Source organism: Panicum virgatum, chromosome 1K (assembly GCF_016808335.1).
Source record: "Panicum virgatum strain AP13 chromosome 1K, P.virgatum_v5, whole genome shotgun sequence".
NCBI lineage: Eukaryota > Viridiplantae > Streptophyta > Magnoliopsida > Poales > Poaceae > Panicum > Panicum virgatum.
In genome coordinates, this window is record NC_053136.1 from 35,918,891 (window position 1) to 35,946,401 (window position 27,511).

The window sequence follows — 27,511 nt, forward strand, 5'->3', positions numbered from 1 at the left end:
TCGGAAGATATACATGAGGGTATGTGAACTAGCGAATCATCCTTATGTTATTGGATTCTTACAAACTACTTGTAAGATATGGATGCGGCCAGAGGTGTATGAGATGTACATTAAGGTAACTCTTATTCAGTTCTAATCACGTCCGTCATTTGTAATCTATATTTACGAAATAATAAAATTATTGTGTAATTATATACTAGGATTACCCCGAGGACATGGAGTTGATTAACAATTCGATACCAAATTTCCGTAAATTGGTATGTATCTTTGGTGGAGTTATGCAGCAAACTAGACGAAGGAGGTGGAAAAGATCTTCGGGTGATAGTTCTTGGCCTCCGCAAGAACAGATGACCGGAGGTTCGTCAAGTCATGCTGCACCACCTCGAGCACCAAGTTGTGTTAACTGGGATGACGATATAGATGACTTCATGCCCCCCAAATCATGGCCTCGAACACCTGATGTTCCTCCCCCAGTACATGAACCTAGAACCAGAAAAGAGAGAAAAGGAAAGCCGAGAGGTTCGTCAAGTAATACTGCACCACCTACAGCACCACCATCTGTCAACTGGGATGACGACTTAGATGATTTCATGACATGATCTGTAACATATGATGGACATCGGTTTTAGATTGTGATATAAATTGTGATGGGACGCCTATACCTTTAATTGCAATACTTATATGTTTGCTATGTTTGATTGTAATGATTATATTTATGATACAATACCACATAAGATACAATGAACGAAATATAAATAGAATGTTAAACAAAATACCACATAACATATTACATTGAAGGTTTCATTCGTTACAACCAAATTCGAGACAAATACATAATATACTTAGTTTCGTACACACAAATATATTGCAACCTGTTACGTGCACAACTAGATGCGGCGAATTCTTTTAGGTGGAGCCGATCCATCCGTCGGATTCCCGGAAGGTCCAGCCTCGGCAGCAGCAGTGGGTACTGAAAGCTGTGGGCACTTCTTGTAAGTGTGACCGTTCGCTCCACACAAGTTGCAATGTTTTATCTTCTTTCCAGCCTCGGACTCGTCCATTCCGTTCCGGATACGACGTGTCTGCCGTCGGCCTATGCCCCGCTTCGTAGCTGCATCAGGGATGAGCATTGGATGAGGATTTTTTGAGTGAATGGGCCTAGAATACCGATGCCGTATATCTCATGACACCAAGTCTGTGCTGCGGCTTCTTTTGTGAAATATTGAGAAACATATGACGCAGCATCTAACCCAGATACAGAACAAGCCGCGATGATATAGGAGCATGGTAAGTGATGCACCTTTGGCTTCTGACATCGGCGGAACACCCTACCGTCAATGGTTATCAAAACTTCTTGAATTACCCTTTGTCTGCGGACACCCTGTCCGGTCCTGTCCCTGCATGATACCTCAAATCTTTGCTCCTTTGTGCCCATCGATATGACTGAGTGAAATCGAGCCTTTTCAATTTTTTTCTCCATGTACTCATTGACCCTTCTGCAAAAATGCACTCCTGGATCATTAAGTAAGGAAGCGGCTGATGCGTATCGCTCCCTAAAATACCTTATACATCCATACATGATGAACTCAACAATGCCAACAAGAGGAAATCCACGAACACGACGCATTACCATATTGTAACATTCAGCATGGTTGGTCGTCTCGATCCCATAATGTCTCCCATCTATGTCATACAGAAGTGACCACTTCTCTTTAGGCGCACCATCAATCCACTGTGAAAATGGCTTAGCATGTCCAACTAATGAATCTGTAGAACGTCTCCTGCTGGATGATGAGGCCTGACTCTTAATCAATTCAGCGCTCATATCATCAATTATACCCCACAAAGCATCGAACTTCCTCTGCTAATTCTGAGTGCACAATCGCTTGAACCAATTCATTAGATCCTTATTCTTGAACCGCTCATAAAAGTTAGCAGCCATATGCCTCACACACCACCTATTGACAACATCTGGCCATATAGGAGGTGAAAGTTGACTACCTTCTTGGAGCTGCCTTATAGCTGCAAGTAGACCTGCATGTCTATCACTGATAAGGCAAACATTAGGTCTTCCAGCAACAACGTGAATCTTCATACGTTCAAGAAACCAGTACCAGTTTTCTGCGTTCTCATTCTCAACAAAGGCAAAGGCGATGGGAACTATCTACTTGTTGCAATCAATTCCGATTGGCGTCAATATTGTTCCATTATATTTCCCTGTCAGGAAAGTGCCGTCAATACACAGAACATGAAGGCAGTAAATGAATGCCCTCACACATGCTCCAATGTAGAAGAAAGCTCGCAGCAGAATGCTTGGCCCCCCTGACAAGCTCGGTACACTGTATGTATCAAAAGCACTTCCAGGATTTCTGTGCACAATTGCTTCAAGCATACGAGGTAGGTTGTCATATGATGCTTCATAAGTGCCAAATCTCATCTCAAATACTTTTTGTTTAGCCCGCCAAGCCTTTGCATAGCTGATCACATACTGGAAATTCTGTTTAATGTCCCTAATTATCAATGCAGGCTCGTAATCCATTTTGTCAAGAATCACCCTATACATCTTCTTAGCCACGAAAGTTGATGTGATATTACGATGATGTCCCACAACACCTGTCAATCTACAAGTATGTGGTGTAACAATTGAACATTCCCAGTGTGTCTTGAACTTTCCCTTGTATGCATGCACTCGCCATGTACAGTCTCTATATGCACACCTCACCTCGTATTCTTTGCTGCTTAGACTTCAGTACTCTGAATTCCTTCCTCAGAGATACATCCCAGAGCTTCACAGCATCCTTCACATCCTCAATGGTACGATACTTTGCCCCTTGTACAACATCATTCACTCTGTATTCAAACTCCAAACTCTTAATATCTTGTACTACTGGATTCCCAAAACCCTCTTCACGCCATTCACCTAGCACTGGGAAGCGCTCATCGTCCTCATCGTCCGATGAGTCCCCACATTGCTCCATTATTCGCGCATCCTGGTCTTCTTTCTCTATTTCCTCCACAATTTCAGGTATCCGCTCGCCTTCATCTGCCAAACCTTGTGGTTCTGGTTCTGATTCTGAAACTTGCATGTTCTCTTCTTCTTTATCCTCTTCCATCTCTTCATTGCAGTAATATGTTGTGTGTGTTGACCCTTCACCTAAATCACTGGTCTTCTGGTGAATCTGAATTACCATTTCAAGAGGCCACCCACTTTCAAGAGCTACGTGCATGTAATATTGCCATTCTTCCGTACTAATTATATGCGTCAACTCCCAGAAATCCCCATTAGTTTCCCAGTAAGTCAAGGTATGAACCGTAAGCAAATGAGTCTTTGGATTCACATTGAACATCCTGTGAAGTCATTTCCTTATGGACTCAAAACTCCTCTCTAGGGGTTTATCTAGACTGCATTGTCTTCTTTCCAATGCTGATAGATTTACTCCATAGGAATCATGAGTAATTCTATAGAAGTCATCGTAATGAACTACGCCACTTTGCTCGACATATCTGGCCATTCAAAGACTTCATTTTAATTAATCTAATATCTAGAAATATGCTATGGCTTCAATTATAACCACTAATCTGAACCCTAAGTGCTTACAATAATAAAAAATACTAATCATAAAATTAAACATACAAAAATTCTGAAATGACAAAGTTGAGAAATATTGGTTACCTGCGGTTCGGATCCAAAATCCGGCAGGGCTTCGCCGGTGGAATTACCTCCCTCACCCCTCCTCTCTCCCTCTCCCCTCTCTGGATCTTGTGGGCAGAAAATGAGGGCGCAGAGGGAAGGGGCAGAGTTTTATATTTGGGGCGGGAGCCTGCCGCCCCCCTGCCGGGCGGCAGGGGGCCTGCCGCCCGGCAGGGGGACGGCAGGCACCCGCCAAAGACCTCTGCACAAAAAAAATTATTTTTATTTACATATAGATCCCTACCACCCCCTGCCGGACGGTATGCCCCCTGTCACCCCCTGCCGGACGGTAGGTGTATGGAACTGTAAAATCTAAAACAAAAATATATTTCTGTATTTTTTTTTGAAAAATATAAAAATAAAAAAGACGCCCCGCAAAGCCGGCAGCGAATTCCGCCGAGCAGCCGGATCGGATGGCCCAATGAGGCCTTTTTCCTGGGCCCATAGAGATGGGCCTTACCCAAATAACTAGACTGGTCTTTTCGAACTTTTTTCATTTTTATAATTTTTAAAAATTAAAATTTCAAAAATATATGTCCGTTTTCAAATATTTCAAAAATATACCCCGGTCGCCCTCCCATAGGGCGACAGGCCCAATGTGTAATTTTTTTTTCAAATTTGCAACGAAGTCCCTGGAGAAAAAAAAGGGGGGGACCTGTCGCCCGTTGGGGGGGCGACAGCCCCCCCTTTTTTTTCTCGGACTTTTATTTTTGCAGGGACCTATTTTGAGCTATTCGAGCGTGTATTCGTCATCATCGTCGGCAAGATCTCAGCCGCTAACTCCTACCGCACGTAACTTGTCCTTCATTAAATCACGGAAAAAAATCGCAAGAACTTCCCTTATTTCACGAGCATTATGGAACCCACAAACATAATAAGTTCACATAAATAATATCTATATAAACAAATGACAAGTAACCTACCACAATCATAAACATCGGATACAAATAAGCGGTCCACAGCTATCTCATTACAAATAAACATCATATACATCTAACCACCCCTAGGGCGTCGGACCCTCTTAGCCCTCTGCTGGGCACGGACATGTCCCTCGGAGTAGGTGAGAACATCCGGAGACCTCACCTGTCACTCAGGACGCGCAAGGGGCTGCGGTGTCTGCTGCTGAGAGATCCCAAGTGGTGCTCCTCCTAGCTGTGAATACCCCAAGACATCAGGGTCACCTTGCGCGGCAGGCTCTTCTGGACTCAAGCTGTCGAAGTCGTCTAAGGTGAATGTCTCGTTATCTGGTCGAAAGGAGGAAGAAGAAGGTCCGGCGCCCGCATCGGGGTAGAATCCTACGCAAAAAATATGGATGTTAGCGTACGCTCGTATATTTCGTAATGACATGTAGAAACCGAAATACGAAACATAAATTAACCTGTGTACGCCGGTATCTGTGGCCCCGGTACCATCCCTGGATACGGTCCGCCAACTGGTGCTGTCCCTCTAAACATTCCAGTATGGCCGAACGCAGTAGCTGGATCGTATCCTGTATGTGATATTAGTAAATATGTAGGAACACTTGATGTAATTTTAAAGAGATATGTACATTATCTGCACTTGGGAAGAACTGCGACGTCGGCCCGTGTATGGTCGACGGACACGGGAACGACGACGACGCCTGAGACGACCCGTGGCTGTCTTCGTACTGCACACGGCTTCCGAAGTTGTGCGTTACCTGACGCAACTGATCACGCTGCCTCGACCATGCCTCTATCTGCTCAAACTGGGTCATTGGGGATCCGGCACGTACCCTCGTCAGGTAAGTCGAGCAGTCCGTCTCCATCATGTTGCAAAGGCGAAACTGTATCAATTCAGTAAAGTTACAAACACATGAATTATCTTATGAATATGATTATATATATATGCAAATATGATCAAGAGACTCACCGCGCCAGCTAGTGCCTCCACGTGGTGCCGGCCATAGCCAGTCTGAGGCCTCGCCTGGTGTGGCTGCGGGTGAGTGTCAACAAAAACCAGACGAGCCCGAGTCCGGGGTAAGTACCAGGTGAGGTAAGCCCTGAAGGAACTGTCTGTGTGTGGTCCTGTTGGTTGGACCAAGAGCTCGTCTGCCTGTTCCCATTGGTCCACCCACGGCTGGATCTTGGTGAGCCAATCATCAGAGCATGGCAAGCCACTCCTTGACAACCTACAAAGTGGAGTACGAAGAATCGTTAGATTCGACACGAATGTATGAGCCAAGTTAATTCATAATTACCTGTGGTCCTGGCGACTGACACGCTCCAACGCGGTGGGCACCGGAAACTCCTGGCGCTGCCCAAACTGTCTCCTGACTCTCCAGGGGCAATATGCCTCAACCGCGATGTCATAAACCAGGACGGCGGAAGTAAGCCACAGGCTCGCATTCGCGGAGCAGTGCGAAGACAGGCCTGCTGGTGCACGTCTAGCCACAGCCTCTGGGCTGTAAGGCTCCCAGATAACGTCCTCGGGCGTCAGCATGTCGAGCTCCGAAACAAACTCAGGATATGCGCGTCTAACCCGCGCATGTGCCCAGGACCTCTGCATTCCGAATAAGTAAAATTAAAATTGCGCTAATACATCATGTAACAATGAATAACAAAATTAGATTTGATACGAACGTACCTGACGCCAGATCCAGATAGTTCCCATAGTGGGCCTCTCGTCCTCCTCGTCGCCGTACATGCCTCCGTGGTAAGGCTCGTGGCTGACAAAGGGCCGACCAACGGCTAGCCTCTCGTACGACCAAAGCTGTAGCAGTAGTGGGCACCCTGACAGGATAGCGTTCCCATGTGTCTTCATGCAGCCGTCACAGAGTCCACGGTAAGTGGCTGCAAGTACCGCCTCACCCCAGCTGTAGGGCGGTACGTCCTCGTCCCCATCCGCAATCTCCCGTGCATACGGAAGGAGAATCCTATCGACCGAGTTGCCATGAGTGTTGTTGAACATGATGTAACCAAACAACCAAAGTAGGTACGCCTCCAGCGATCTGGTCACACTGTACTCGTCGGCATCCGCAGCCAAAAGGGCAGGCTGCATAAACAATTAAGATAAATAGTTTCAACTATCAATGGAACATGTGAATTGTAACAATTAAATTTATATTTGGAATGAATACGTACTGTAAACTGTAGGAACCAGGTCTTCGAAGGACCTGCTGCTCGCGGGTGCGGGTTGATCGGACCTGCTTCATCCACGCGGTCAACCAGGGCAAAACGGGCCTCCAGCTCATCCTTCCATGAGGCCGCCACCACACGCGGACCTACAGCCTCCCCGACGATAGGGAGGCCGAGGAGGTAGGCCACGTCCTGCAGCGTAGGAGTCATCTCCCCACACGGGAGGTGGAACGTGTGTGTCTCCGGCCTCCATCTGTCAACGAGCGCCGTCAGGAGGGATCAGTCGAGCTGAATAGGCCTAACCTCGACAAGACGGCTCAGAGTCAGTAGGCCGGCCTCACGTAACCTGCAAAAAAACAAAAAATGTCGAAACAAAGGAATACCGGCGAATACATAAGTCATAAACAATAATATTTCATTACATACTGGCATGTACTTCTGCCAGTCATCAGTGCTGTGTATCATCATTAATTCCCATAATTCACTTTCTACCTCCCAATTAACAAGAGACTGGACAGTGATCACATGTGTCAACGGATCAACATGGAACTCACGCTGCAGCCACTTACATATGGAACCAAAACTCCTTTCCAGAGGTTTATCTATGCCGCTAGATGTGCGCTTAAAGGCAGAAAGATCTACTCCATTTGGCCCATACATAACATTGTATTCACCATAAAATACTTGATACTGCATTTTGCTCGACATATCTGTATATCACATAATACTTATCGAGTTATACTCTTTACTTCACTACCTTATTCAATAATCCGTAAAAACTAAGTATGAAATTCAACTACAACGTATAAGTATTCATAACTACGTGATGACTCTCGAATTCTATACTGCATATGCCAAATTCTATTCTAAATCATAATTAATTTATAAACATGTCTCTAATAGCACTGCAATTGTAATAATAAATGCGTAGAACTAATTTTCTAAACTAATTTACTACTACGTAACTACAAACTAAAGTATCATTGAACTCCTACTTAAATGGATCTACTATAGCACTAATTAAATTAAATTACTCATATTTAAATACGTAGTACTTAAATATAATAATATTTAAACTAAATGTACTAACCTGCAGATCACAAGTGCTGAATCCGGCAGGGCTTCGCCGCTTTCCTTCTCCTCACTCCTCTCTTTTTTTTCTGGTTTTTTGGTGGAATTTTCGGGCTCAAATGAGGAGGGAAGGGGAGGGCTGGGGCTTTTATAAGGGGGGAGACCCCGGTCGCCCGCGGGGGAGGGGGGGGCGACAGGCCCCCTGCCGCGACTGTAGGCCGGGCCCAGCGGCGGTCGCCCGTGGGCCGGGCGACAGGCCCCTGTCGCCCCCCCAACGGGCGACAGGGCTTGTTTTTTTTTTCTCCAGGGACTTCGTTACAAATTTGAAAAAAAAAATTACACATTGGGCCTGTCGGGAGGGCGACCGGGGTATATTTTTAAAATATTTCAAAACGGACATATATTTTTGAAATTTTATTTTTTTTAAATATAAAAAAGAAAAAACCGCGGTCTTTTCCTGGGCCTTCCTGAGCCCGGAAACGCTCATGGAGTCCAAACAAGAGGACTCGAGTCCATCCATTTTCTTGCCGTTCCCTCGACGCCTCCCCCGATGCCATCCGGCGCCGCCGCCGGAATGGAGCCGGAGCCCGAGCAGCCAAAGGCCGCCGCCGGCGGGGCCCACCGCAAGCACCTGGCCATGCTCGAGCGCCTCTCCAAGCGCTCCTCCTCCTCCTCCGCCGCCGGCGCCGGCGCTTCCTCGGACTCCGCCGGCGCCTCCCCCGTCGAGGCCTTCCTCACCCGCTTCGCCGCCGCCAAGCTCGCCGCGGAGTCGGCGCTCTCGGCCTGCCGCGCATCCTCCCCCGAGGGCGACGCGGCCGCCTCCCTGGCCGCCGCTGCGGCCGCCATCGACGACCTCGACCGTCTCGTCGCCGAGTCGTCCCACGCGCTGCCGCCCTACGAGCTGCGGTCCGCCCTCGCCGCCGCCGCCGACCTCCGCGCGGCGCACAGGGCCGCGGCCTCCGAGATCCGGCCCAAGAAGTCCTTCTCCTTCAGGAACAAGAGCAGGGCCCCGAAGAACCCGCCTCCAGATCCTGCCGCCGCGCCACCACCACAGCCGCCGCCCCCGGAGCAGCCGAAGCCTAGCATCGACGCGGTCCTACCAGGGTGTGGGTTCCGGGGCAGGAGCGGCGCCACCTTGGTGAAGGATCTGCGAGCCTCCAGCAACAAGGATGGGGATTTCACGCTCGCGGATTTGGTTTCATGCGAGGTCTATGTCAAGGGCAAATGCCGGGCACTGTATGTCCACAAGCTGAGAGATTGCCGTGTGTTCGTCGGCGCTGTTCTTGGCTCGGTGCTCATAGAGGATGTCGAGGGGTGCACTTTTGTAATGGCGGCGCACCAGATCAGGATTCATGAGGCGACGGCGACGGATTTCTACCTGCGGGTGAGGAGCAGGCCGATCATTGAGGATTGCAGTGGTGTGAGATTTGCACCGCATGCTTTGAAGTATGATGGGATTGATGAGGATTTGACGGAGTCTGGGCTCGATAAGGAAACTGGCAACTGGGCCAATGTGGATGACTTCAAGTGGCTCAGGGCGGTGCAGTCACCGAACTGGCGCTTCGTTCCGGAGGAAGAACGGTTGCAGATTGTTGACATCTCGGAGATCCATGAACGGGAGGATGATAGCTGAAGCTGACCTGCTCTTGAGGGTTATTGTTCTTGATTGATTAGTGAATTTTGATACCTGCGGAGATCATGTTTGAGTTTGTTTAAAGCTGGCTTGTAATGTACATGCTGAGTTCACAGTATGAAAGATGAAATAATTTGATGTTTCTAAACAAGACTAGTTCGTGGTTTACAACTTTGCATGCACAATATTGATAAGAGCAGAGTGTTTTGAGAACTAAAAGGATGTTGGGATTCTACTTCATATTTTACAACATCGAAGCTATTGATAAGATTAGAAGAGGGTTTTTGTGGAAGGGAAGGAAAGATGTGAGAGGAGGACATTGTCTGATTGCTTGGTCTAAAGTCACTAGACCATGCTACCTGGGTGGTCTTGGCATCTCTCACTTTCAGTTCTTAGGTTGGGCCCTGAGGCTGAGATGGCTCTGGTTGCAGAAGACCGAGCCTGATAAAGCATGGTCCTCCTTCCAGGTCAAAGCGCCACATCAAGTCCAAGCTTTCTTTGCTGTAGCTGTTGTGACTTTAGTAGGGAATGGAAAGAACTCTCTCTTCTGGTCTGACAGTTGGGTTGGCTGATCAGAGTCTAAAACAACTCCTCCCACATCTGTTTAGTGCAGTTGCTGCTAGGGGAAGAAAAAGAACAGTTTGTGCTTCTCTTGAAAATAGAAAATTGGTCACAGATATAAAAGGAGCTCTCACAGTGGAAGTTCTGCGGGAATATCTGCAGCTTTGGGATCTGCTTCAGGGGTTTGAGCTGCAGCCAGAGGTAGAAGACAGTCACATTTGGCAATTCCCCACCTCGGGCAACTTCTCCACAAAATCTGCATATGAAGCTTTTTTTCATTGGGTCCATTCAGTTCAACTCTTGGGTAAGAATTTGGAAAAGCTGGGCCCCTAGCAAATGCAGATTCTTCTTATGGACAACCAGGGAACACCTAGATTTCTGCTCACCCCCATTTGCTGCTCACCAAATCAGAGAACTTCTCCCGTTTGAGCCATTGTTTCTCAAAATGGAACCGCCTTTTATTCAAAGGGTTTTTGATCAGATCCTACTCTAGTCATAGTGGTTAAAGAACATAAAAGGGAACTTTGCCTTCCAGTCAGTGGACATAAACGCTCTATCTATGTTGCTAAAAATTGGAGTATCCTGGCTGTCCGTAGTGAACTTAGCACCCCCTTTATAGATCTCCCTAAGCTCACAGACCTCACATCCCCCCATTGTGAGTGCTTGTATCCTCTATGCATCTTATCAAATTAAAATCCCCACCTATAACAATCCTCAAAGCCATGTTTGTCAGATTAAGTTTCAGCTCTTCCAAGAAATTTAAGGAGAACTAATGGTAATTGTTACCCCACAAAAAATTCTCCCTTTCCAACACATCATCTTGGATACCCACTAAAATACATACAGAGTGCTCACTTGCTGGAAGCTCCTGATGTGAAGCTAGTTCCAAACAAAAGGCACGGTAGATAGAGGTTGAAGCTCCCAATGTGAGAAATCACGTTTTATCGTTTCCTTTACCCCACAACAGGGAGGTGGTCCTGGCAGATAATATCTCTAAGTTTTCTTCTTCTGGACCCTTTCCTAATCCTCAATGCAACTGTTCGGCAGGTTGGAGCTGGAGGCTGGAGCTGGAGTGGTGTGAGAGAAAAACACTATTGCTTGGCTGGTGGCTAGAAGCTGATGTTGGAGTTGTGTGAGAGGGAAATATTGTAGGGCTGGAGGCTGGTACACCAGCCGAACACGGTGAATGACACTTCATTGAGAAACTAGCTAAGTTTTCTCAGCTCAGTTCCTGCGTTTTTCCTCCTTTTCTCCTTCATAGCCCCTTTGGTCATTCTCAATAGGAGCTAGTTCCAAATTTTCCCCTTCCAAATTATGGTTTCGTCACGTAAGTTTCGCCTACAGCAGCCCTAAATTTCTCCTCCATTCGCATGGCAGAAAGCACATTTGCTACACCCCCTCATCTGACAGTCACATTCTAAATTTTGCAACTCTTCGTCCTCGTATGCATAGAATCGCACCTTCGTGTTTCCGGCTCCGCTCCTCGCACCTACGCGTTTTCGACTCCGCTCGCTCCCGTGCCACGCTAGGTGTCCTCGACCTTTTTTGCAAAAAGGTCCTCCAATTTCTCAAAAATCAACCCGTAGTCCAAGTCGTCGTTTCCAACTCCCCGCAAACCGAACCCTAGCTTCTCTTTCCTTCCTGCCGCCGGCCGCCGCCCAACCCTTCTCGCTTGCACATGCCTCCCGGCTCGCCCGCCCAAGCTCTGCAGTCGCTCGAGCAACGGAAGCATTCTCGGCCTCCGGCGGGGACGGCGGGCTTCTGGCAGAGGGGGCATGGAGTGGAAAAGCCCGTCCCTCCCGGCGCCGTCGGAGATCCGGTAGGGCTGTGGGGGAGCCGCTGTCCCCGGAGCCGGCCAACGCCGCGGCCGTGGGGCTGACCGGCGAGCTCGCCTGGGCTGCAGCAGCAGCTCCTGCTCATCTCCGCCGCTACCTTCGCCGCCGTCGCCAAGCGACCCTAGGTCTGTCATCTGTGGCTTCCTCTCTTCACCCCTCTATCTGTGAGATCAGTGAGCTCTCACGTTCTCACCCCTGGCTTCCACTTTTGAGCTTAGTGTTTACTTTGCCATGATCTGATATCTAAATTTTTCCTGTGTTCGTAACGCCGGCGATGGAGTGTCCTTGACCCATGTTTTCTGTCCTCCTTTTCTGATGAAGCCTACGATTTGCACAATTTTTTTTTTGTTTAGAGGCTTCCTATCTTTGATCTTGTGAACTGCATCTTTGTTGACTGCAGATTTTACTTCTCCTGGTGCCTGCGGTGAGGATCGTGAATCAGAGCAACATGATTAAAGCTTTTCCAGGTGAGTTCTTGCCTTCTCCCTTTTATCCTTTAACTGATGAATCAAGATCTTTGTTTTCATTCACTGGTTTTGCAGTTTCATGATCCAAAGTCTTAGATTTATGTGTTTTGGTTGTCTTAGTTTAGAGTACTATGATATACCTGAATTTTCAACTCATTTGTGGTTTATGTCCTCTTTGTTTATGCAGTACCTTGTGCTTCCATGGACAATAATTTCTTGGACCAAAACATTATTGTACATACCAATATCCTTCAGTAGGTAAGTTCTGTACCCCTTCGCTTTTATCTACAGTGAGGGTTCCTCGAAATGTGGATATTGATTAGTTTTTCTTCAATAAGTTTTGAGACTAAAGAAAATTTGTACTTTGAATTTGTTTTCTGTAGTCTGAAATTTGATGTTGGCCTTTTGCCTCGCTTATAAATTTGTGACAGCAGAAAATTTTCATATATAATCCATGGAGTCTGCCTGGAATAATGAGTTAACACACACACTTCCACCAAAAGTTATTCATAATTCATCTGTAAGCAGCAGGTGCAAAGGATCATGTTATATGGATTTGGTTTTGGAAGCTCATTGGCAATTGTCTCACTGTCTGCCGTGAGAAGAAAATATATTGTATGTGTGTTTCTCTTTGCATGTCTGCTATTCACAATGAATGGTGGTATTATATAAACAACAATTTAGGTTCTATCTTTTGATTCCCATTTCAAACCCATTGTTCTTCTGATTTGCTTCAGTGCGGTTTTATTTTAATCAAGTAAGCTAGCACAAAATATTTTGTTGGAGGCATGGCCTCGTGATGAAGATGGACTGATAAGCTGTCACTCCACACCCAAGTACTTGATAAGCCATAGGAGACATCCTTGTTGTAATTTGGTAAACCAGTACTTGTTTCACTTTGTATACCAGGATGTCTGGCTCTGATGTGTGATACTCCTATGATGATTGTTTTCAGTTTCGTTACAGAGTCCTATGCAAGTTTAGGCTGCAACTTTAAGCTCCACTGGAATATAAATTTAGAGTGCAATCTAAGCATTCAGACACACTTACAGTTGGAGTGAAACTGTGAACTGTTTGCTTCAAGGCAGCCAATTGTATGTTTATAAAAGACATGATTTGGTTTCTATCTTTGGTGTGTGTCACTTCACAACTTTACAACATACTCTAAAACAATAATCTAGGAAGGATTCCGCTAAATAGACAAGAGAAGACACTACATGCCTATCTCCAATATTATGAGAGATAGCTTACTGTTGTGTTGTTTTGCGTGAAAAGTAACCTGACTTTAGTGTTTGTTAGTCAAACCACATGTTCTATAATGTCATCTTGAAGTTTAGCTTACTTCTTTCTGAAATTTACGTGGCGTTAGTTTAACACTATGGGCTTTTGCCACTAAAGTTTGCATTCCTGAAATTTTGCTATAATTGCTAATTTTCAGGTCTGCTTCCAACTGTAAGGAAAAGGATGAGGGTCCATTGGTGCTCTCCGCTGCTGGGCGTGGAATCTAATGTTGCCGCAGCACGATGCAAAGGTGGGTTTAGTTTCTCTGCTTGGCACCAGCATTCTACTTTTGTGATGCTTATATACTGCAAAGGGTGCTTTTCCATGTTTTCTTTGATACGTTGCATTTCTGTACTAACCTAAAGGCCCCGGGTATTGTAAGGGGCATATTCTCTTGTTCAGAATATCTGATCCAAACATACTTGATTAGGATAGCACAATCTTTGTGGAATTCTCGCTTGACTAAGTTGCACACAGATGTTCAATGCACTATAATTTGCATTGTGTTTCTGTTCTGAAAGAGAGTGTAATAGGCTCAAGTAAGAACCTGGAAACATAAATGAACATTTCAGTGTTGTGGTACAGCTGCCAAATCATGTTACATTGTTTGCAATGCAAGAGGGTCGTGTGCCATGCTGGTTACAGTAGAGACCGTACTCCCGTTCTACCAGCTAGGGAGCCAATTACAGTATGGCTGATGGATTCATCTATGATATTTTTATTATATTTTTTCCTCTCAGATTTTAGTTTACTTCTCTGATAGCTATGAGCATCGATTTAAAGAGCTGAGTGCTATTTGTGGCGCGTTTTGCTGATACACTCACTTGAGGTTTTCTATTTTAGATTCCTTCGTTGATTATTTTCTTTTTGCACAACAATGGCGACATGCAGGCTTCTCATCTCAAGTAGCAGAACTGATATTTAATTTCAATAGTTTCAAAATCTGAGAAAAAATGCAATCAGATTTGCTTCTTATAGCCTATACAACAGAGACAGGCCTGGTGTTCCTTAACCTATTGCCGTTCTCAATGCCATCTATATATTCACATCTAAATATTCCTAAGCAGGATCATCAGAGCACCATTGTGAATTTCAGCATTGCTGGCAGTTTAATTCCTTACTCGGTTTGATGGTAACTGGGCTGTTTATGCTTGTTTTTTATTTACAGGCCAAGCAAAGATGACAAGAAGGGGATGCACACATTTTGGCTCTACCAGTTGCAGCCAGCCATTTAACTCCATATGATCGCCTGCTGCTCGACATTTGATCTTAAAGAGCAGTTCTGTTAATTTGCTAAATGTCCTTTGGACAGTGGTGGAGCTGCCCATTGTTGTCAGGTTGGTGGACCCCAATAGATTTATGCAAAATCAATAGAGATTACTGTTCTATAGTATTTTTTAAAGACAGACCCCTGTGTGCAACACACAAGACCCCGGTGCTATTTTGATCTGGCTTCGCCCCTGCTTTGGATACCTCATGGCCTGCTGCTCAGTTCTGTTAATTAGCTAAATGTCCTTTGACCTCATGGCCTGCTGCTCGACATTCGATGCTATCAATTAAAATGTTTATTAGCTATGAATATATATGATTACAAGAACTCTACGGGCTATGGAGGCCACACAGCCAGCGACATCAACGCTTATGAGCAAAATGGCCTTGACCCTATCTACAATCATGTCTATTCTTAAATCTTATTGCTGAGCAAGATGGATTTATATGTATAAAATCTTTGTTGTTTCTAATCCCCAGACCCCGCACAGTGCGGGAAGCCTACGGCACTGGGTACGCCCTTTTTTTTTCTAAGCCTGTGTTCTATCCGAACTCATCATCATGGTTTAAAAGTCGTCGCCTAGGCGTCGCCTAGTCGTCCGGTCGCTCTCCAGGTACTGGGCGTCACGCTCGACTTACCAATCCGAGGTATGGCGTCTGACTTAGGTAGTTTGGCGTCGCCTAGGCGCTATATGGCGACTTTAGACGCCTCACGGGTAGAAGGCGACGCCATATCGCAGCGCGGGAGGAGCGCGCGGGAAAGCGCGACCCGCGCGGGGAGGCGCGCACGCGGAAGGATGACCCGCACGGGGGAAGGGCGAGAGCTGAGATTCAGATAGGGAAAGAAGAGAAAAGGGAGAGAGGGCGGCGACGCACCTGAAGGTTGGCGGCGGCGGACAGCCTCCGTCTAGCCTTTCCCTCCCCTTCTTCTCCGACTCCGGCGGATCTTCTGCCGGTCCTTTCCTTCCTCTTCTCCGCTTCCTCACCAGTAGCTTCCACCAAGGAGCCCAGGAGGCAGGAGCTGAGGACCAGGACCAAGGCGCCAAGCCACAGGTACTCTGCTCCCTTCCTCGCTCTCCGCTCCTTTCCTTCCTCCTCTCCGCTTCCTCACCAGCTGCTTCCACCAAGTAGCCCAGGAGGCAGGACCGCAGGAGCCCAGGAGGCAGGAGCCCAGGACCAGGACCAAGGCGCCAAGCGCCCAAGCCACAGGTACTTTGCTCCCATCCTCGCTATGCAGTTTGCACCCTTATGAATCCTCTCTTTTCTCTAGTCTGTACTCTCTGCCTCTGTTATTATATATTGTTGCTTTCTGCTTTGCTTTGTTTACTAATTGCGATGCCACTACTTTGCTTTCTGCTTTGCTTTGTTTACAACTTGGTGCTATACTGCTATGCCCATTGCTCAACTATTTGTGCCCTGTAGGCCTGTACATTGTGTTTAGTTTATTGATTGATCCATGGTGCTCTGCTAATTTCTTATTCAATTTACTCTGTGCTTTGTGCTTTGGCTGTCTAGTGCTCTGAACTATGTGCTCACCTGATTAAGTGATTAGTTTAATCTGGCCAATTCTATCTTGTCTGCTAGCTTGATCTTTTAATATGCACTGTTGTCCTCATCATATTTTAATTATGTCTATGATGGTTGGCTCTTTTCATGTACTATCTAGCAACAAAAAATGGCAACTCCAGCTGCCTCTGTCAACCCTGCATATGATCCCAAGACTGATCCAGCCAGGAAGCCCAAAAGGTCTAAGGACCCAGGCTGGAAGTATGGATATTGGGCAGACCTTGGTAACCGAGATGAGGTGACATGTACCTTATGTGGCACAATGGTTCATGGGGGCATAAAAAGGCTGAAGCAACATCTAGCAGGTGGCTTTGGAGATTCAAAAATATGCAGCGAAACTACTACAGAGATTAGGGTGGAGATGACAAATTACTTGGAAAACACAAGAGGCAAAGGCCAATGTACCTAGATGATGAGGAAGAGCAGGTAGAGGAGAATGGAGAAGCAGATGTGGTCGTGGTAGAGGCAAGTGCACCTGTGAATGAAGTTGAATCCCAGGCCTCTAAGGTGATGCCAAGTTCAGGGACAGCAGCAAAGAAAAGGCGTGTAGCCTATTCATTCAAGGCTGTAGCAGTGAGCAAAGGCAAGGAAAAGCCAAAGGGAAACAAGACAATTCTTGAGATGTTAAGAAAAACACCTGAAGAAATAGTCGATGAAAGGCGTAAAGGGTCTTACCAGCCCCCAATTCAGTCCAGCACTAAGACCAAGGAGCAACATCATTATGTGGATATGCAATGGGGCCTGTTTTTCTATGAGTGTGGCATACCATTCAATGCAGCAGCATCAAGACAATTTCAGGTGGCAGTTGAGGCAACAGCACAGGTTGGTTCAGGGTACAAGCCTCCTTCTCCATATCAGTTTGGGGAACCGTTGCTTAAAGATGCAGTGAAGTTGACAAGTACCATGAGGGAGGACCATGAGAGAGCATGGAAGCATTTTGGCTGCACTCTCATGTCAGATGGATGGACTGATAGGAGGGGACGACATTTGATTAACTTCCTTGTCAATAGCCCAGAGGGGACTTTCTTCTTAGAGTCTGTCGATGCATCAAGCGAGGCCCACGATGCATATATGCTTGCTGATTTGTTGGAGAAAAGAATTGAGGAGATTGGAAAGGAAAAGGTCGTTCAAGTTATCACTGATAATGGAGCTAACTACAAGGCAGCGGGTAAGCATCTAATGGAGAGAATTCCTTCACTGTTTTGGAGCCCATGTGCTGCACATTGTCTGGATCTTATGCAAGAAGATATAGGAGGGTTGAAGGAATTTAAGAAGCCCATAGCATGTGCAAGGCGTGTAACAACTTTCATCTATAGACATGGGAGAATCCTTAGTGCAATGAGAGAAAAGACAGGTGGGTCTGATCTTGTGAGACCTGCAGCCACAAGGTTTGCCACAGCTTTCCTCACTTTAAAAAGTTTGCACAAGCATAGAGATTCTTTGAAATCTCTTTTTGTCAGTGAAGCATGGACTAGGAATAAATTGGCAAAAACTAAAGCTGGTGAGGATGTGCATGACATTGTGCTCTCTACTGAGTTTTGGAACAAGGTTGAGGACTGCCTTAGAGCTTCAGCCCCTCTTCTCATTGTTCTTAGGGTGGTTGATGGTGATGAGAAGCCTGCCATGCCAGAGGTTGCAGCATTAATGAATCAAGCAAAAGATAGGATCAAGCAAAGCTTTGCTATCCCAACTAAGAAAACATTGCTAAAGAAAATCATAGATATTATTGAGAAGCGTTGGGTGAAGCAAATGGACCATCCTTTGTATGGGGCTGCATTGTATTTGAACCCAGGAAAATTACATCCCCTCATAAGAGATGATGATGATGCCACTGTTGGGCAGCTAAGAGGTTGCTTCCTTGAAGTTCTTGGAAGAATGGTGGAAGATAGAGATACCCAAGACAAGATTGATGCTCAGTCTTTGGACTATGAAGCCCTTAGAGGAGAAGCATTCTCAAATATAAGAGCTAAGCAAAACCTTGAGAAAATGAGTCCTCGTAAGTCATGTTTTTACATGTAATTTCAGCAGCTTGCATAATAGTAAATTTATTGCAGCAAGTCCATTTCATTCATAATTCCTAATATATGATTATATTTGGTCATGTAGTTGATTGGTGGGCCTCATATGGTGGTCGTGCTATTGACCTTCAAAGGTTTGCTAGGCGCATTGTTAGCCTATGTGCTTCATCATCCGGCTGTGAGAGAAACTGGAGCACGTTCGAGTTTGTGAGTACCATTTCCCCTGCTCAGTTTTTGTTTAGTTTCAGCATGTTAACCATTCTCTTTATGTCTTCCCCCCTTTTCAGATCCACACCAAAAAAAGAAATAGGTTACTGCATAAGAGGTTGAATGATATTGTCTACATTTCCTACAATCGAAAGATGAAGACTAGGTTTCAAATAAGGCGGGAGAAGAAAGGGAAAAGCTTTGACCCTTTAGTCATTGAAGAGTTCGATTGGGATAATGAGTGGGCTGACTCGTCGTATGTACACCCTCAAGGTGCACGTGGGTGTGATGAAAATGACCTCACATGGGCTGCTGTTGATGAAGCTCTTGGTGCATCAAACTCACTTCGAGGACGCAATCTCCCAAGGAATGCAAGCAGTAGTTGTGCAACAAATTCAAACCCAAGGTTGGATGAAGATGAATCAGGTTTAGGCAATGAAGAGGAAGAAGATGAAGACCCACATGATGATGCTTATGTGACAGATTCTGAGGATGCTCCTCCCGATGGTGGAGAAAGCATGGAAGGATTGCAAGCTGCAAATAACCATGATGAGTTTGATGATGGATATTGAGTTGGGGTTGTCTTTTGAGAGATGTTACTTATGCTGTATTTTTTATGGACTGATGTATCTAAGTTATGCTACTTATGCTGCAAATTATCCCACTAGTATCTAGGTTTATGGACTGATGTATTAATGTTACTTATGCTGTATTTTTACCCATTATGCTACTTGTGAACTTGCCCATATACTACTATTGTGGATTGTGATCACATATTGCTAAATTTCTCTATTTTTTTAGCTTGGTGCTTGGGAGAATAAAAGAGATCACAAATCATCAGCAAGAACAAGGTACACTTGATCCATATTTACATAGCTAATTAATTGCATTATAACTTGTTTCTTACATTCATTATCACTCACAACATGTTGCAAGTACATGCTACATCAAGTAAGAGAAATTGGAAAGAAGAGAGCTGGAAAATTGGCACCAACAAGGTATGTTTCTGCTCTTTTCCTACATGCTAGGACATCTGTATGGCGTCGCGTCGCCGTGCGCCTTAAGCGCCTAGTCGACTCAAAGGGCTGAGTCGCCGCGCTTCGCCTTACCGCCTTAAAAACATTGCTCATCATGGCTATCTACATGATTTGTTATTTTGAGGTAGGTTAATTATTATTAAAGTACTGTATTGAAATCCTGATAGGGCGCGCAGCGCTCGCCTTATGTTCTAGTCCTAAAGGAATTAGAAGTGGCTCTTCCTCATAGCAAAGACTCGACTTTTCTAGGGTTTAGGGTCTGCTCTCACATAAATTCTCTACACCTAGTTTTCTCCTGCGGCTCCTTTTTTTTGTATATTCATATTTTTAGAAATGACTATAGATATGTTATATTTTTTCAAACAGAAAATCAAATTTGCAAGACTGGAACATGATTTTAAAGATCTCAAGGAAAAGTTCAGCGAGGAGGCAAAGGAACGTAAAAATTTATACAAGCTGATAGAGATAAAGGGTTAGTTTTTTATTATGTTCTTACTTTAAATATTTTCACCGCAAAATATGGTTGTGACAAAACTAACACACTCCTATAAGTTTTAGAGGTTAAAACTATTATTTTCTTGTCTAAATGTGGGATTAGAAGTACTTTTAATCAGCCACAGATACCTAAGATTCCTATTATTGGGTTGTGAATGAGATAATATTATAATTTCTGAACATCATAATATTACATAGCTGACCTTTTTAAATGAATGTTCACAAAGTTCTGAAAAAAAACGAAAGAATGGTTATCTTATCTCAATTATTAAAACTAAATATGCATAGGAAAAGTAAAATGTTTAAGCATATTTAATGTCTTTATACTCCCTTATGTATCTACACATGATACTCAAAAGGGACTTATAATATGGAATAGAGGGAGTATGAAATTATTGATGAGTATTCCACCAATATGTGGTTCATATTTTAACGAGAAAATGATGGAGCCAATGGAATGTTAGAAACCTCTAATAAAAATTCTAGTGCAAAATTTGTAAAGAACTGACGCACACAAATGCCAAATCTAATGCAAATTCTAATGCAGGGAATGAGAACACGCACAACCCTTTGATGAAAGAAAGTATCAATGGTGTGGCCAATTCTACTAGAGGGAATGGTAAAACAGGTGTGAGCACCCAAGGTGGATCCTGTTTCAAAGTTTAGGTGTCTACAATAATAGATGTAGAACTTACCTCTATAAGTGGGGAGAAAACATGCAGTCCTCTAGTCAAAGAACCTGGCCTCCAGGTGTCTAGAGTAATTGATGTACTTCTACATCCAAAAATGGGGAGGAGATAGATAGTGCTGGTGGTCTGTTATCACCCATTGCAAATACATCCTCGTCAATAGTTAAGTCAACAAAAGTTTTGACATTCTACACAAGAAAAAGTTTTGCTACGAGTTCTTTTTCTTTTCTAATATGGATGACCATGAAAATTTAATGTTTGCTTATGAATTCCCTCTAACATCATTTTGCATATTACAGGTAAACACCCTCGGAGCAAAGATGAACATAGCATTGTGAATAATCCAACGATTATCAAAGAAATCAACAATTAACCGGACACAAAAAAAATGACAGTAATCAACAAAAAAAGTCATGGATATAGTTTCACTTACTCTATAATTTGCATGAATGGTAATACTTTACATGACACAAATATCATATTTAGAGAAGGGTACACCTCGACTCCAGATTTTTAAGGACACAACTGAACCATGACTCTACACTCAGAAACAAAGTCCATATAGTGGCATGAAAAAGAGATCATATATCAATGATGGAGGACAAAGGCATGCGAGGCGTAAACTCAACCTAGATGAAGAACCCGACGATTCAGAAACACCAATGTGTGCCCACACTTTGAGGGCCCTCGCTAGGGTAAAATATACTAACATGGATGAAGATACAATAGCACTTAATCTTTTGACAGAAAAAGTTTATCACTTCATGAAGAATGTGTGCCCTATTATTGGTAAGGACAAGAAGAATGTGCAGCCTATTACTGGTAAGGATCCTATCTGTGTTCACAAACACAATAATCTATGAAAATACAAGTACATGGATTCTATGAGAATTACCCTTCTCTGTTTCTGAGTGTAGAATAATTAGGTACTTACATGACATAAATATCATACTTAGAGAAGGGTACACCTCGACTCCAGATTCTCAAGGACAACCCTTATCTATTGCTGGGGCTTGAGGAGCTTCTCACCTCACCCTAGCAGCTCCAGCCATTTAGGTGGTTCTGGTCATGTGTTTTTAGTCTAGCTGTATTCCTTTTTTGTAAGAAGCTTTATTCTGTTTTAGGGCGGGTTGCAGGCCCTTGTTTCTGTAACATCCTGTGGGTTCTTTCCCTCTTTTTCTTTTTAATATTGATGCGTAGCTCTCCTTCGCGTTCGAGAAAAAAGTTCATAAAATCAAAGCTGAGTTTGTGCTAACCATATCATAGCAATGAAGCTCCCAGGAGACTTCACTTGACAAACCCCAGCTTCATTGCGTTCAAAGGTGGTAAGTTCTCTTGCTGTCCTTTCCCCAGTGTGGTGCCCGTCTTACTGGCTCTCCATTGCTTCTCAGACTATGAACACCTTTGCGATTTTTCATGGCGTCACTGTCTGATGGCACAGTGTCAGTTTTTTTTTTGAAAATTAGGGCAGGAGCACTGCTATGTCATTTAAGCAAAAAGAGAATGCGAGTGTCTTACATAGTTGTGATTACATAAAAGGTGCATAAACTCAATACTCTGAAAGAAAATTAATATGGAAAACTAAGATAAATCGGGAGCGCCACATGCCCTGAAGCACAACGTCAGACTTGGGCTGAGCGTTTGAGCTTAACTTCTTAATTGGAAGGATTCTCCGATCTATTAGTGCCTGATGCGAGGAAAGGTTAGGTTTTCCTATGAGTGGATCTTTTATTTTTTTAGAAATCCTAATTATTCTTGATTATGGATTGAAAAGGGATGTTATGAATTGAATGTGTAAAAGAAACAAGTATATTGATAAAGAGTCTGTAAGTCAAAAAAGCTATTGGCCTGTAAAAATAAAAGATTTGTTCTTGTTTGTTTTGTAATTAGAACAAACTTAAACTAATTGGACAGCAAGAAAAGGAGCGGAAAAAAATCTGTAGATTAGACTCTCTTTCTTTCCAGGGTTTGTATTATGCAACACCTTGTTCTGACCATAATGCACAGCCAAGCCCGGGGCACCAACATCTCACGCTTGCTCGACTTGCCTGGCGTGCCGGCGCTGCCTGCTTGCGAGCTCGAAGCCTTCGCTGGTTGTTGCGGCGTGCGTGGGCCCTACAAATCGGCAAACACGGCACGACCAGCTACGCTTGGCGGGCAAATCGCTCGGCGCCGCTGCAACAGCCTGTTCCCTTCTACATGTAAGCAGACGCTGATGTGGCTAGGCGATTCGCCAAGCTGAAGTGGACTATTTGGCATGCTCTTAGCAGCCTGAGCCCTGAGACAGGGCTTTTATCTACTCCTACTACTGAGATGTCAAATTGTTGAGGGCATCAAATTTGTGCTAGAAGACCGGGAATTCCACGTCAGTTGAACATACATACATGCATACATTAAGACGGGAAAAGTACAAATTTTTATGCGTAATGCCCTTGCTGGGTGAAAGCTGATCCATGGTCCATATTCACCTAGGTTTCTTTGTTAGTGCTTGTTACAATGTTACTGATGCATGATATTGATACGGACAAAGAGACCTGGAAGAGAGACATAAGGGAGGCAAGGAGGCCGGGAAATCCTATGCATCCCTGGCGATGCTAGCTTTGTCTGCGTTGTTGTGATGGGCAGCGGCGCTAGATGTCGTTTCCGTTGTTCGTTGACGGTGTTGGCGGCGGCGGTAAATTTCTCCCCTTCTTCCCTATGCCTGCCGGTGGCCGATTTTCTTTCAATGTTTATGATGCGTGCTGGAGGTAGCTCCAGGCGTTGGCTTATGCGGCAGATCCAAAGCTTGGAGTCGGCGGCGGAGGGGAAAGATGGAGCTGCTTCGGCTTCGGTTCCGGCGAGTGGCCGGAACTCTCGAGGACGTTGGGGGTGTTGGTTTTAATTTTCAGTATTTCCAAGGTGTTTTCTGTAAAATCCCATGGTTGTACTGTTCTATCTGCTTAATACAGTCCCCCTTTCGCAAAAAAAAATCTGCAGTAAATACGCACTACATAATCAAGACAAGCAAACTCAGGACAAGACCAAACGCTACTTCAATATCAATATTTCTCCACCTGCGTAGTTATATGGGCATCCACTGTCAAGGATTCTGCGCTCATAATCCGTAATACCATTCCAAGCACCTGGATGAACCCATTGCGGCCAAGGCACTGGCCATCTGTAATTCAAAGTTTCCCCAAAAAAATGTTATAATGTCATACAGAACACTGATTGCAATTTTTAGTGAGGGTGATATATCAGCATACCGTTTCAGACGAATACCAATACCGTCTCTGTCAAGTTCAGCAGCAGTCCTACAAAAACACAAAAGAATAAATTTAATGGAATATTACACTTCCCTAAAATGTGCATGCAACCAAATCCTGAATATTTCATTGGCAGTCAGACAAGGGAAATCTAGACATACCCATTCTTAAAACAATCCAGGACATCAACAATATCATCACAAAACAGGGCTGGGTTGCTCACTTTTGGGTCATAGAAGTTCATGCCAATATAGTTCCCTTTAGCATCAACAAGGGGCCCTCCAATCCCAGCCTAAACAGGTTATATTGAGAAAGTTCGTAATGCCAAAATAGAAGATAAAACTTCTACTCTGACAGAATTATTCACTTCCATGGTTTAAACATGGGCATAAATATATCAACAGAAATACCTTAGTGATTCTACATGTTGAGTATCGAAGCTTTTTGAAATCAAATGGGCCAGACCACTGGGGAACCAGTTCCCCAATTGAACCCATTAAACCACCTGATTTGAAGCAACGCCCTACAGCAGCGACTAACTTAGAACAAAGATTTGTCGACCCATGTCTAAGAACTGGAAGAGAGACAGAACAGGATGTCTTGACACTGACTAGAGCCACATTATAATGTAGACTATAATGTATTAATGTCCCTTCTCTGTGCTCCTTGCCTGGTAACTACACTTGAATCTGCAAATGATATAATGAGATTTAAGCGGTATCTTGGAAGAAATAAGGATAAAAAATAATCAAGAGCACCAACCCTCAAGCCATCAATAATCTTGCTTCCACCATCGTAAGGATAATCAGGATTCCTAATCAAGCATGCTGAAGTCAGAATAGTCTGACATTCATTATCTTGAAATTTATCATGCCAGTCAATGAAAGTTCCGGAGCATGCAAAAAAATCTTTTATTTCCTGGACACCATAATTTTGATCATTAGCATATGATGTGGGAAATAGTAGCAAGCACAATAATATTAAAACTCACCATTAAATGAAGCAAGGGAGACAACACTTCCACGTATCTTCTGGCAAACACCTTTACTGAGTTGAAGATACCAAAAGGCTTCCAGACACCATGACGATATACATCACCAAAAGGCTCTTCAAAAGTATTAACCAAAATCAAGCCACCTGGTTGAAGATACCAAGGCTGTTAGTTGTACAGTAGATCTGCAAAAAGCAGATTTCAGTACTAGTCAAGTGCTGTACAAGCATTGACTCACTGTCAAATGGCCTGGGATAACCCAAAGCTTCAAGATGTCGATTACAATCCTTGTTGGGAGCAACTGCGTGTACTAGAACAAGAAAAAAGTGATTAGGATTGAGATGTGTTTAATACTAAGAATGGTAAGTGAAATTCAGATAAAGTTCTGCAAGCATGTAAGGTTACAATTTCATGACAACTTGTGCAATAACCCATTAGAAGTGACTGCTTGAACATACAGATGAACATATCTAAATGTGAAAAACAGGCTTGCGAATAGCGATGCTGTTGGTGTGCTCTATGCCAATATCCACCCTAAAATATAAATCCTTTGTTGATGTAAGACAAGTATCTTAATTTGAACAAGTACCATGCTATTTTCATGGGTGCACTATGCAGCTTTTAAGATTAGAGTAGTATTATTCTTAATTTAAGCTAAATCACCACGTAGAGCTACTATTATAGAAGAACATATGTAAATGCATGCATCACTTGAGGACCTTGCAAAAAATGATGAAATGCATGCTAAAATAACATTTAGGTCTTGTTTGGATAGAGCCTGACCCACACCAATCCATACATATTATGAGGGATTGGCAGGAAAGTTAGTTTTTGGAAGGGATTGGATTTAGCCAAACATGGCCCTAGTGATCTGAGTGGCTGCTGTGCAGTCACCTCCAGGATGGGAGTTAGGTATATCTGTCAGTCTTCCTTCAAACCTGTGAAAGAATACCAACGTAAGTATGCTAACTAATATGCTAACTAACTCTAAAGTAAATTGATCAAACCAGCATATTAATATGCAACACCAAGATGAGTGGAATCGTAGGAAAGTAAATAGACAGCTGAAGTTATGAGCAAATTGGATGTAAAATATTTCAAGAGGACAACAAATAATTGAGCAAACATTAAAACAAATCTCATCAGTCAAGAGCTTTGTCAGCCCTTCTAGTGCGGATATTTTAGACTGAACAGAAAATCTCCATACATTAATCTAGACAATGTACTGGCTTCAATATTGAAACAAAAGGTGTTGTAGGCTACATGTGATAAGTGCCAATAGAACACAGCTTGCACCGGTGCAGCATTCTTCGGTAGAGGAACCAAAGAATCAAGTTGTTATTGCGGGTACATATTAAAAAATGAGTAAAGTCCATCAGCGGTCCCTAAACTTATACCGCTGTGTCATCCCGGTCCCTAAACTTGCAAATCGACCATTTAGGTCCTCAAATTTGTTCATCTGGGTTATCTCGGTCCTCAAACTTGTTTGACTATATCATCTCGGTCCATAAACTTAGAAATCACCCGTTTAGGTCCTCAAACTTGTTCAGTTATGTTATACCGGTCTCTAAACTTAATTTTGAGTTTCATCTAGGTTAAAACAATATGATCTAAAAACTCTATATCGAAAAATAATTCATAAATTTTTCATATAAACTCGAATGAAGACAAACTTTATATCAAAATTGTAGCTCTCAACGCGATCTATAACTTCGCAGTTGAAAAGTTTCTGAATTAAAATTGTTTTGGGTCCTAAAATATTACTGTAAGTCTATAGATTTTGAAATTTAAAATTTAAAATTAAAATTTGGGACACTAAACGACTCCAAATAAAAAAAAATCAACTATAAAGTTGTTTACAGTGTCGAGGGCTATAATTTTGACATAAAATTTATTTTCATTTGAGTTCATATGAAAAAGTTATAAATTAATTTTTAATATAGAGTTTTTAGATCACCCTGTTTTGACCCAGATGAAACTCAAAACCAAGTTTAGGGACCGTAATGACACAACTGAACAAGTTTAAGGACCTAAACGGGTGATTTCTAAATTTAGGGATCGGGATGACACAACTGGACAAGTTTGATTTGAGGACATAAATGGTCGATTTGCAAGTTTAAGGACCGGGATGACACTGTTAGACAATATTTGCAGCAGGCCTAGTTGGGCTAGGCGCATGGGCTTAGCAGCCCAGCCGCCGGTAGGTTTTATGGTAGATGATACTTATATTAGGCAAGGATCTCCTTGATCGGGTGCTGATTCTATAAACCATTGGATCTTCTTGCCTATATATTTTACATCCTTGTACCTTGGTTAATCAATCTACTATTCTACCAAGCCATATCTTCTTTCATGGTATC

The 27,511-nt window shown here is 43.8% G+C and overlaps 1 protein-coding gene across 15 annotated transcripts; it reads left to right on the forward strand.

The window, feature by feature from the left end:
• Nucleotides 1-8,350: 8,350 nt before the first annotated feature.
• On the forward strand, nucleotides 8,351-22,129 carry LOC120704721 (tubulin-folding cofactor C-like). 15 transcript variants are annotated; one of them, XM_039989240.1, is made up of 10 exons: nucleotides 9,489-10,355; nucleotides 12,287-12,353; nucleotides 12,541-12,611; nucleotides 13,792-13,884; nucleotides 14,803-15,551; nucleotides 15,644-15,956; nucleotides 16,035-16,112; nucleotides 16,570-18,465; nucleotides 18,576-18,694; nucleotides 18,775-19,440. In XM_039989240.1, exons 8-10 carry the CDS (start codon nucleotides 16,869-16,871, stop codon nucleotides 19,264-19,266), a joined length of 2,208 nt encoding a protein of 735 aa, XP_039845174.1. In that variant the 5' UTR covers nucleotides 9,489-10,355; nucleotides 12,287-12,353; nucleotides 12,541-12,611; nucleotides 13,792-13,884; nucleotides 14,803-15,551; nucleotides 15,644-15,956; nucleotides 16,035-16,112; nucleotides 16,570-16,868; the 3' UTR covers nucleotides 19,267-19,440. The 15 variants fall into 15 exon arrangements, with proteins under 15 accessions (XP_039845201.1, XP_039845211.1, XP_039845222.1 ...); XM_039989216.1 differs by lacking the exon at nucleotides 9,489-10,355 and adding an exon at nucleotides 11,137-12,011; XM_039989232.1 differs by lacking the exon at nucleotides 9,489-10,355 and adding an exon at nucleotides 11,137-12,011 and having other exon boundaries at nucleotides 16,040-16,112.
• Nucleotides 22,130-27,511: the final 5,382 nt, after the last annotated feature.